This window comes from Zingiber officinale, chromosome 2A (assembly GCF_018446385.1).
Source record: "Zingiber officinale cultivar Zhangliang chromosome 2A, Zo_v1.1, whole genome shotgun sequence".
Taxonomy (NCBI): domain Eukaryota; kingdom Viridiplantae; phylum Streptophyta; class Magnoliopsida; order Zingiberales; family Zingiberaceae; genus Zingiber; species Zingiber officinale.
In genome coordinates, this window is record NC_055988.1 from 12647018 (window position 1) to 12660022 (window position 13005).

Consider the following 13005-nt stretch of genomic DNA (forward strand, 5'->3'; position numbering starts at 1 on the left):
TTGTAATTCAATGAGTCCCCAAACTTGAATATTGTACATAGATTTAATCTCATCCTATATGGTTGTATACCAAAGGCTCGAATTTACACTATCCATGGCTTGTGAAAAGCAACTAGGGTCATCTCGAAGACTTAAACTTGACTCTTGCAAATAGACCAAATAATCCGAGAGATAGCTGATTTTCTTATCCTTGTGGATCTTCTTACATCCGCTTCTTGTTGAACAATGGGTTCAACAGGAACATTTTCTTCATGGGAATGTTCTTGAATTGGTTGCTCTTCAACACTATTCAGTTGAGCATCTTGAAAAGCAATCAATTGATCTAAGTTCAGTTGCCCTACAATAGAATCTACTATTTATTAGATAACCAATAAAATAACTGCTAATTATCCTCAGATCCACTTTGTTTAGATTTGGATTATAGATTCGTGTCTCAACAGGATAACCCCATATGTGTAAATGTCTTAACTAGGTTTCCATCCATTCCATGATTCAAAAGGAGTTTTAGGAATAACCTTAGAAGGAACTCTATTTAAGACATACACAGTAGTTTTTAAGGCCTCACTCCATAAACTAATAGGGAGATTAGAATTACTTATCATGCTTCTCATCATATATCCATAACAGTCCTATTTCTTCTTTCAGCCACACGATTTTTTTGAGGTGTGTCAGGCATTGTATATTATGTAATAATGCCTTCCTTTTGAAGAAATAAAGCAAATCGACCCTTTTGTTGTCCCTTATCTATGTACCTACTATAATATTCTCCACCGCAATCAGATCTTACGATCTTAATCTTTTTACCCTTTTGTTTCTCTACTTCTGCCTTAAAATTTTTAAAAGCGTTTAATGCTTCTAATTTATTGTGTAGAAGATAGAGATACATGAATCTGGAATGATCATCTATAAATAAGATAAAATATCTTTGAGCATTTAAACAAGAGGTAGAGAATGTTCCACAAATATAGTGTGTATGATCTCAAGAATCTACGTACTCGTAGTGGCACCTTTACTGTTCTTTTTTGTTTGCTTACCCTTAATGCAATCCACACAAGTACCAAAATCTGTAAAGTCAAGATTGTTCAACAAATCATCATAAACAAGTCTTTTCATTCTCTCAATGGAGATATGTCTCAATCTTCTATGCCACAATTTAGAAGATTCTTCATTGATGATATTTCACTTCATACCAACAATATCATGCAAAGTCAAATAATTGTATACATAAGTAAGCTCCAAATCAATTTTATATAATCTATCGGAATTGAAACTAGTACCGACTATTTTATTATCCCAAAAAAGATTAAATATAGTTCTTTTCATAAAATAAAAATCATAACCAATCTGATGAAGTCTGGATACAGAAATCAAATTTCTTGAAAAGGTTAGAACATAAAGAACATTTTCCAAGTCTAAAACAAATCCAGATTTTAAAATTAGTAGGTAGGTCCCCACAGTTTCACCTGCAATTGACTTCCTTTGATTTAGAAAGCCCCACATAGTATTAGTTATGTGAATAGTTAAATCAAAATCTTTATGAAAATCATAACCAATCTGATGAAGTCTAGATACAGAAATCAAATTTCTTGAAAAGGTTAGAACATAAAAAACATTTTCCGAGTCTAAAACAAATCCAGATTTTAAAATTAGTAGGTAGGTCCCCACAGTTTCACCTGCAATTGACTTCCTTTGATTTAGAAAGCCCCACATAGTATTAGTTATGTGAATAGTTAAATCAGAATCTATCCATCAAGTATTACTTGGAGCATTAATGAAAAAGGATTCATGACACACAAGATATATGAGAATACCGTTCTTTTCGAGTCATGCCTCAAACTTAGAGCAGTCTTTCTTTATGTATCCCTTTTTCTTAGAGAAAAAACATGCTCCCTTTTTGCCATTTTTCTTTATTGGCACATCAACAATTATTTTCTTCTCTAAGTCACTTTTAAACCTTTTGGCATTTCCCTTGTCATGATTTACTAGATGCACAGTCTCTAGTTTTTCATGTTTCATTCTCTCCTCCTTCTAAACCCACATGGTCAATAATTCAATTATTGACCATTTTTCCTTCTGTATTATGATATCTTAAAAGGAGTGTATTCTATAGGGAGAGAATAATGAAATTAATGCACTAAGAATGACTCGGAAATTTCAATCTCAAGTGACTTCAATTGAGCAGCAATGCCCTGCATTTCCATTATATGCTCTGATACACCTTTTACATAACCATACTTCATGCCTGAGAGTCTTTTAATTCGGGTGCTTGCCAAAGCCTTATCAGATTTCACAAACTGTTCCTCAATAGTTTTCATGAAATCTGCGACTTTCTCGCAATCAGGAATGGAGCCTCTAATACTTTTATTTACATGAGACTTACTAAGCATCAAACTCAAGCGATTAGATCGCTCCCACCTCTCATATGATGCTTTCTCACCAGTGTTACTTGATTCTGTGGGATGTTGAGGCCCATTCACACGAAGCGCCAAATCAAGGTCCATACACCCTAATGTTAAGAGAAGAAGGATCATTATAAAATGTAGTATGAACTGCATTAACCAAGAAAACATACATTAATGTCCTGATATTAACTCCAAATGTGTTAGTAAATTCATACCTTAATAGGTCACAAACCAGCATTGAATATACAAACCCTTTATAATAAGGCTAGTAAGACAAGTCATCAAAATAATAGTTCCCCACCTGTGGGCTTAGGAATAGCAATTTGACACTCAATTGACCACCTTATTCTAATTAAATAAGAAAATAACTACCTCCCTGTGCGGTAAAGTACTTACCTTATTATTTAATTGTAAGTTTATAGAATATAAAATCCATACACGTGGGCCTAGGACAATTATTTTAAGATTTTATTTATCACCTTATCCTAATTAAATAACAAAATAACTACTTCCCTGCAGGGTAAAGTAACTATTGCATTACTTAATCACAATTTTATAAAGCTTATTTATATCCAACTCTAACCTTAAAATGGGTACATACTTTATTATTGACTCCAATATTTTTTTAATGGAGTAACTTTATCAATAAATACCCATACCATTCCTTAGTTGGATACAAAATCATTAAAATTCCTTATGGCAAAGATACAATTAAATATGTTTTATGAAACAATCAATAAGTCATATTAATTGGGACTAAACAGAGAAGATTTAGCATGAAACAATGAAATCGATTCTACATATAAAATCAAAACCGCATGAAACAATAGTAAGAACAATGACACAATCATTGTTTCTAACTTTAATTGATTCGCCCCGAAACACATCTCAGGTTCTCAAAGAAAATAGGATTTTTGTATCCCGCAAGGCCAATCGACACAATGAAATAAATCCAACAAATCAATTAAACTCAAGTGACTAATCAATTCGATCATACTCCAAATTTATAATATAATAGAATAATCAATATAGCACGAAGGTTGGCTCTGATACCACATGAAAACAACAATATAATAGTTGAGAGTCAATCTTTAAGGAATAAAGAGCAGCGGAATTTATGTACCTCCAACCATATTGATTAAATTTGGAATTTGAACTTGAAGGCGCTTTGGTTGCTCCTGTAACCACGATCTTCTAACCTATCTCCTCTATATAGTCTAGAAAACTTTGTTCGCTCTATTTGATGAGGCACATGCGTTTATATAGAGACTAGGTTAGAGACCTAATTACTCACAAAACCCTAGTAAGTAAATTGCCAAAAATATCCCATACCATCAAGGGAATGAGTTGGACTTAAAGCCCAAATAAGTGAGTAACTTTAATAACCCATTATCTTTAATTATCACCTCAATATATATTTGGGTCATATTAATGTCTAATTTAACACTGCACTCTATAAATTGTTGCATGATATGATGTTTACATTACTAAGGTGGGATATAGTGAGTTCTTTATATGTTTGTCATGATAAGCACACTTCTAGAATTTGTTTATTTATTCATGTTACTTGTGGTGAATCCTGATGCTAATACTTATCTATGTTACATGAGCTTGATCATGTAGATTTGTGATCCATCTGTCAGTGTGTACAAAGATTACAATTTATGTAAAGAAATAGAAGAATATCTTGCCTCTCAAGGACTTGAAAGTCCTTTATACTCACTTAAGGCAACAGATTTGAAAGATCTATTTGTCACTTGGAGCAAATGCATTTTGTTGCTTGGAGCAAATATCTTTTGATGTTTTTTTTAGTGGAGAAAACTTGTTATTAAAGATTAGCAAATATCTTTTGATGTTTTTTTTAGTGGAGAAAACTTGTTATTAAAGATTATATATATTTTAGAGATTGAAGAAAGTATTGTGTTAGTAGTATAGTGTGGAGTTAAATATCATGTGTTATGAATATTTTGAAATGAAATATGAATATGATGTGTTAATTTGGTAATCTGATAAATATTCTATGTTATGAATATAAATTATGTTGGTGAAGTGAAATATGAATATTGTCAATTAATTTAATTTAAACATTCGGTTTAGAGATCTACAGGTAGGGGTGATCGCGGATCGGGTTGGTTCAATTATTGGGATAAAAAACTATCCGGCCATACTAGATCGGATAATGTAATATCATGACCCTACATCCGGCCCTATATCCGGCGGTTATTATGTATTAAATATCCGACGGGTTGTCAGTTATTTGGATATCCGACCCTATATCCAATGATATATAAAATATAAATATAAAATAATAAAAAATAAAATATTTTAAAATGATAATAGACATTACTCATTACACGTTGTAGTAGCTAATCGTCAATAGCTGCTACAACGTGTAACAACTTATCGGCAGTAGCTACTACAACATATAGCAGCTTATCCGCAGTAGCTACTATAACGTGTAATAACTTATCGACAATAGTTGCTACAAGTAGGGGTGATCGCGGATCGAGTTGGTTCGATTATTGGGATAAAAAACTATCCGGCCCTACTAGATCGGATAATGTAATATCATGACCCTACATCCGGCCCTATATCCGGCGGATTTTATTTTTTCGGTTCGGTTCGGTTCGGGTCGGTATAAGCGGGTTGGTCGGTTTGGCGGGTTGACTGCTCACCCCTATCTACAGGTATAATATGATATAGGATCATTTTTAAATTGGTAATTAGTTATTAACCGCTTTTATAGGTGTCCATCAGAAGCGGTTGTGAGGCTTAAACCACCAGTTAATTTTACTGCTTCGGTTGCTCTTAGCAACACCAATATCTGCAATGGTTGTTTAATCGATGCAATAGGTGTAGCAGCGGTTGAAAACCGCCGCTATAGGTCTTTTAAAACTACTTCTAAAAACTTTTTTTTGGTGCATCACTCATATCTTGGTCTCAGACGTTGACATCCTCTATGTTTCAGTCTAAGATCCTAGTAGCACTCATATCTCAGATTCAGTTGTCGACATCCTTTCTGTCTGTTTTAGATCCTGACATCACCCATGTCTTGGCCTTAGTCTTTGACATTCTCCATACCACAGTCTTAGATCTTAACATCATTCATGCCTTGACCTTAGTCACCAACATTCTCTTTATTTCGGCTTTAGTCGTTGACTTCATTTATCTTCCTGGTTACTCCATATCGACGTTATTTCCTCATCCGTCCTCGAATTGAACCCATACTAAGCCCTAATTAATGAGACCGTGTTTCCCATAAGATGCGGACATCGATAATGAATATTCCGGAATACGTGACACCTAATGAACAAAGATAAAGTTATGCGGTTGTCAGATCTGGTCTCCTAGATATCCTCCTTCAAGTACGTGGTGCTTAGTGAATGGAGAGCCAACAAACATCTATTGGATCTTGGCCCCTCACTAGCCCATATGAGGATGATGAAGGAGAATCCAGGAATGTATATAAATGCTCTTCTAATAGCTATATACACTCTAGAGAAGATAAGCGCATGAGGGACTCTCTCATATTCACTCTCTTCGATTACACTAAGCTCTCATCTTTTTCTCATTCTTTTGCTAACTTTCATATCTCAAGTAAACTCTAACTTTAGCGTCGGAGTGATCTTTCAGGATCACTCTTCAGTATCATTATACCCTCTATTGAAATGTATTTATGGACCTCCTCATCCTCTTCATTTATGATCTTCGAGAAGTGTGTCCGTCAAATAGTTCATTAACTGATAGTTTTGACCCCTATGGTATTTGGTAGAATTAAATAATTATTTGTAAATTTTTATCATTTTTTTATTGTTGGATTGATATGCCTATTATTAGTTTGAAATGCAATAGTTTTATAATCTTAATACTTTGTTTTACTTTTTTTTTTCAACTGTCTTGTAGTTAATATTATTTTAAGAAGAACGAGTAATCATTATGGCTTATTCACGTTTGCGTATAATGATAAAATTATTACCGTAATCTTTTATGAAAATTTAGTAGTTCAAATTGGGCTAGCACGGGGCAAGCCCATTTAGCAGTGATTCCTTGGTTAACAAGGATAATGAAAGCCCAATAGCGGCACAGTCCGCATAAATAATCAGTCGGTTTCGCTTTCTTGTTTCCTAATCCTCCTCCCACTCCCACGCTTCCATGAAAGCCTCCGCACCAAGTCAACCGCTATGCGATATATTTGCAAAGCGGAAACTTGTACGGATATACGAATGGGTTCGCTCACTTGTTCCTTCCTCTCCGGCGATCGGTTCACGCCGGCCGAGCTCGAGGCGGCGGCGCAACTTGTCAGCCTGCGCGGAGGCGAGTCGGAGAAGCCTCAAAACTCCTACCCCTCCTCTGGTTACTCTGTTACATCGGTCGACGACAACGGCACTCGGCTGCTTGCTTCCTCGAAGAAGAGACGACGGTATCGTCTCGTCCGAGACCTCTACTCCACGACGGAGAAGATGGACGACGGGTTGCACCGGCTGCCTCCAAAGAGGAGACGGATTCATAATGAGCTAGCATTCAGAGCTTAGCTCTCAATTCTCATGATATATCCTATTAATAATGTAAATGAATGCTTAGTTTGTCGTCAAACTTTGTATAGATCTTATTCTGTGTTGACCTTTTTAATTGAGAGAGCCGAGAAGAAGAGCTGGTGGTGGTGGAAGTCGTCGGCGGCAACACTCGTCCTCCTCCTCCGCCGGCGTGGCGGCGGCGGAAGGCTGCCGTGGATCAGGTTTCGTGACTCGTTGTGTAATCGCGTCGTTTCACGACGAAATCAACACGGAACTTTCTTCCGGGAATTAAACCTCCGATAGCAATTTTTTATTTTTTTAATTGTAGATCTTTAAATTTTTTATTTTCATATAAAAAATGTAAACTAATCTACTAAAATAAATTTATAAAATAAAATAATGATAAAAACTCTAATACAATTTAATCGTATTAATTCCATTACCTCTTGAAGCATGTCAAATGAAAGATAGTTCAAATCTCGTCAAAGTCGAGGTAAATATTTTCCTTATGTATTAATCATTATTCCAAAGGCTAGTAGTCGTTCGTGATTTACCTCTTCCGTGTTGATCTTGGGATGAGTTGGCGGGGCACTGAGGGCGAGCGTATTCACCTTTTTTACCACATTGTCCAATGAAAAATATTTGAAGAAAATATTTCTCCAAATATTTTCCTCTCAAATATTTTTCATTATGGAGGATATTTGAGGGATGATTGAGAATCACAAGTATAAATTGTACTCGATAATTCATTCTTATGGGACCCACTAAAATGATGGGTTGTCATTATATTTAGTTTTTTTATTTTAATTAAATAAAATAAATTAAAAATGCAAAATCAAATACAATGGTTAAGAAGAGTAAGATATTTGATGGATGTGACCTATAAATATTTGGATGATAAAATATTTTATTATGAGATTTGAGATATTTAAATAGTAAAATATTTAAAAAGTGATGTGGAAATAAAAATCATAAATATTTGAAAGATATATTTGGATGCCCTTATCAAACTCTGAAATTTACATGAAACTTTGAATACTTTCCTTTATAAAAAAAACACACCATATTTCAATTTTACCCTTTTAATTTTTTTTTCTCTTTTCTCTATTGTCTCAGCCACGTGCTGACCTATTTGGACATGTAACACACCCATTTAGATTCATCTATATAAATAGATTAATAAGATTTTAATTTAAATCGTTTAAATTATTTGACGGCATGAGTCTATCTGACAAATCAATTTTATATTGATGGCCATAGTTAAAAGATTTAATTTGTCTTAAAATGCATTTGATGACTATAAAATTTTAGATAGATTGAAAAAGAAATTATAATAAACAAGGTGAAAAATGAAATATTTTAGTATCCGTTAAAAATTGACTGACATATTATCAACGGCCTCATAGATTGAAAATAAATGAGTGATAGATTTATCAATTAGTTATAAAATAAAATTCATGGACTGATCAGAAAAGCATTTATTTCCTCTTATTTCTTTATCCATCTATTTATTATTATTATTATTATTATATTATAAATAGATTCCAAAAATTTTTAAAAATCCATTAAAAAAAAACAAAAAAAAAGACTTTGGAAATCATGTCAACTGCTGTGAGACCCAGGGCACAGCATAAGCCCCAGACGGCAACCCTCAACAACCCACAGGGATAGCGAACCGGATGCGTTGCAAAGTGAAATTGATCGGCCAACGCAGCAAGTGGGCCGACGTGGATTCCAACGGCTACTACTGCGTCGTCATCGCCGACCGTAACGTTGATCCGCGAGGCACCGCACCGCAACCTCCCTTCCATCTTCATCCCTTTCCTTAAGTCGGTTCCTTTTTTTTAGTCCTTTTATCCCTCGAATTCGAAACCCCCCCTCTGTTCGATTTCATACCGCATCTGGAAGGGCCAGAAGAAGAAGAAGGCATGGAATCCCTCGCCCGATCCGATCCCGATCCCAGCGCCCCCCTTCCGCAGCTCTTCTCCTCCACCGAGCTCGACGCGGCGGAGCAGCTCGTGCAGCTCAGCAGCAGCGCCTCCCTCGCCGCCTCCTCCTCCTCCTGCTCCTCCACCTCCTCCTGGCCCCGTCCCCGGCCCGTATGCGCCGCCGAGGCGTTCCTGCTGGAGGCCGAGGATGAGGACGAGGAGGAGATCGTCTTGTGGCGGAGGACGAAGCGGTACCGCTCGGTCGCCGATCTCTACGCCGCCACGCGGCCCGTCGCCGGAGGGAAGCGATCGAGGAGATGATTCCGTGGATCGCCTAGATAGAGCTTTGTACGGGTATGTGTACATAATCTCGATACGGTGAAAGATCTTGATTCTTATCGTTTCTTCTTCTTCTTCTTCTTCTTCTTCTATCGATCGGCCTCTTCTCGTTCCAAGCACGCTCGATTGAATTTGACCAAGTGATCAAGCGTTAACTATTTCGATTCGATCGAGACCGTTCTTTATTCATTTATTTATTCCATGTCGAACTTGATTCAATTGAATCGAATGTTAACGGTTGAATTAGTTCTCGACGATGTATTGATCACTAACGGGTTGCTACATTGGGCATGATCCAGCAATGAAATAATAATCCATGCAGAAATCAAACGAACACTCTTTTTTTTTCTAAAACACCGAAACCTCAATGCGGCCCTTAACAATAAGCATTCACCGACTCCTGAAGAAAGGCGCTGTAAGTATTGCTAAAATCGGCCTATGTCGATTAGAAATTTAGAATAATAACTAAAAATTTTATTGCACGGAGTTGGCTATATAGCTCATTTGCAGTGGGAGGCGAGATCCGTGAGATCGGACCATCACCCAGATCCTTTATCCATGAGATCAGATCGTTTTTTTAATTTAATATGGGAATTAAAAAAATGATGAATAGGTAATATCGAATTCACACATCTTAGATTAATATTCATTGTTAGATATTTGACCTCCGTTGTATAAAATGTCATTGAGGTAAGATAAAATATCTTCCGTGATTTATTTTATTCTGGAGCCAATGATATTAAACTGTTTGAGATAAATGATATTAACGGTTGGCGTAATATTATCTTAAACATTAGTCCTTAAATAGTGACGTAGTTGGTATTTATATAAATATTTACTATAATAGATTTTGAGGTTAATTTTTAATAATTATAAAATATATCACTAGATGTCTGACTTTAAAGATGGTCATGCTAGATAAATATCTTCAATGATTTATCCTCTATAAGAGGGCTAAGATAATTACTTTGTCTTTTACTACATTAATATCCGTTTCAGAATTTTTTTTTTCAATAAATATAAATATATGTATTTTTCAATTTTTTATTTTTTGTTTGTAACTTCATAATTAAACATTTAATTCTTTTCTCTCTCTATATATATATATATATATATATATTATCCAACACATCTTTATCTTGCATATTTATGGGCGAATGAGTACAAATTCGGGCACTCTAATTTACTTTTGCCGATTTGGACATCTGGATTTTACACTCAGTCGTTATAAGTGTGTAGGGTAAGAGTGTGTAGGATATATATATATATATATATATATATATATATATATATATATATATATATAAAAGAAATGATAAGCTACCCGATGTTTCCTGTGCGACCATGAGCAGCATTTGACTTGAGCTATTTGACATGACCAAAACTCAATTTTTTTAATCTCTCTCATTTGCATGTAACAACTTTTCTCTCTTTCCTCTTAAATTAAAATAAAATTATTTTCTTTCTCCTATTATTACATGTAACAATTACTGTGGTGCTGATGTTACAATGTTGTAGCAGTTACTATATATTAGCTGTTACAACGTTGTAGCAACTATTATATAATAGTTGTTACAATTGTACAGTAGTTACTACAACAGTGTAGCCGTTGTTATAACAGTGCAGTAGCTGCTACAACAGTGCAATAGCTGCTACAATGGTACAATAGCTGTTACAATGGTATCTATAACAGTGTAGTAGCTACTGCAACGGTGCAATAGTTGCTACAACGGTGTAGTAACTACTATAATAGTGCAACAACTACACAATAACTGCTACACTATATAGTTATTGCTATAACGTGTAGCAGTTATTGTATAGTAGCTGCTATAATGTTATAGCAGCTATATCACATTTAAAAATCAACATCACAATAATTATTACATGCAATCATAGAAGAGAGAAATGAGAATTTTATTTTAATTTAAGAAGAAAGAGAGAAAAGTTGTTTATTTTAATTTTGTTAGGACCGACTGAGCTAGAGAGGGGGGGGAGGTGAATGACTCACTTCGATTTCTTGATCCTCTTGGCTTTGTGCAGCGGAAATTTGAAGGTAATACTAATTCCTTGTATTTATTTTGTATCCACTTCCTTGAGGAGATAACTAGTCAAAGGATCTATATCACAGTCACCCTTCCACTATGGAACCTCTCATTCTCAGAACTGCGCCGAAGGTGGAGAAACCTTATAAGATTTACCGTTCACTCTCTCAAAAGAAATAACTCACAACAATAACAAGGAAGAAGAAGAGAATATTACAAACTTTGAAATAGCTTATTCTTTTTTGAGTAGCTTGAAAATCTAACGAGGAGAGCTTGAGTTGATCTTGAGCACTTGAGAGATGTTGAGGACTTGAGAGCAATAGAATAGTGTTTTACAAGAGGAGATGTCGCCGTGAATTAATTGGGATAAATCTCCAATCAATTCCAAATTATCCGTTGAGCGTTACCAACTCCAAATCAATGGTGCAGATTATTTTATTTAAATCTCAATTGATTGGGCCAAGATCTTAATCGATCGAACTCATCAATTGATCCTCTAATTGATCCGAGCTTCTGTTTCTTTTCATGAAGAAGACATCACAATCGACCAGTTGATCGATCTAGGAGCACACTGTGCTTTCACGTAAAAACCTGGTCAATCGATCGGCTGATCGATTAGTTACCCTCAATCGATCAACTTATTAATCTAGGAGTGCTCTATGCTTTCGCATAAAAGTTTCGTAATCGATTGATTACCCCCAATTGATTAATTGATCGATTTTTGCAAAAAGTGTTTCTCAATCGATTAACCGATCGATTGTTGGCTTCTCAATCGATCAATCAATTGATTGATACACATTTCATCTAACAATTCAATTTATAGTTAAACCCAAATCACTTCAAGTACCTCATGCCAAATGAATGCTCTGTTCCCTAGACTTTGTGTCTGGAGCTTTCTCATTTCCGGGTCTCTATGCCAATAATCCGGTCCTCGACCTCCTTGGGCTTCTTTTGCCTTGCATCCGGTCTTCTGACCTGCAAGGGCTTCTCTTGTTAACAATCTAGTTCTCGACCTCCTTGAACTTCTCTTGCTTTACATTCGGTCTTCCGACCTACAAGGGCTTCTCCTGCAAACTCGTAACACATGTTAGATCCAACGTATTAACCTAAACTTGAATAATTATCAACACATTGAAACTTTCAGGGCATGATTGCACCAATAATCTACCTATTTTTTATGTTTGACAATTTATTTAGGTTTAAACTTATTTCTAACATATAATAATAATAACAGAGTAATACCAAAAATAGAAAAACATCATGTTATTATTAAATTATTAAGTGAGCATGAACTTTATCTCAAATAAGCATAAACTTAAACTTATATTTCTCCCTTTGTCAAATATCAAAAGAAAATTGTAAGAGTTCCCCCTCAATATGTGTATTAATTAAGAACAATAGGCACCAGGGGCACTCCTCCTAAGCCAAAGAACGATAAGGGTACACCCCTATGTATCATGCAAACAAAATACGATGATAACAAGACAAAAGACATTGCATTACAAACATAAATTCATAAAAGTGACATATCATATATATATATATATCACACAAAATAGTGTTCGAAGTGCACATCATAAACAACAAGGCAAATAACTATATCCATACAAGAATTGAGAGCGACATGTCATAACAAGACATAAAAATCAATTGTGTCGCCCTCAGCAGGAGTAGGAGCAGGAGCAACAATACCCATGGGAACATCTACATTAGGTGGGGCATCACTCTCTGGAGGGGGAAGCTGGGAAGAGTGGCCCAACAACTAAGATCACACTAGCTC

The 13005-nt window shown here is 35.3% G+C and overlaps 1 protein-coding gene across 1 annotated transcript; it reads right to left on the bottom strand.

The window, feature by feature from the left end:
* Positions 1-2126: 2126 nt before the first annotated feature.
* LOC122043553 lies at positions 2127-3618 on the bottom strand. The gene is made up of 2 exons (XM_042604175.1): positions 3526-3618; positions 2127-2506 (listed from the first exon to the last, which is right to left on the bottom strand). The coding sequence occupies exons 1-2, from the start codon at positions 3533-3535 to the stop codon at positions 2127-2129; spliced, it is 390 nt and encodes a 129-aa protein (XP_042460109.1). The 5' UTR covers positions 3536-3618.
* Between the last annotated feature and the right edge of the window lie 9387 nt (positions 3619-13005).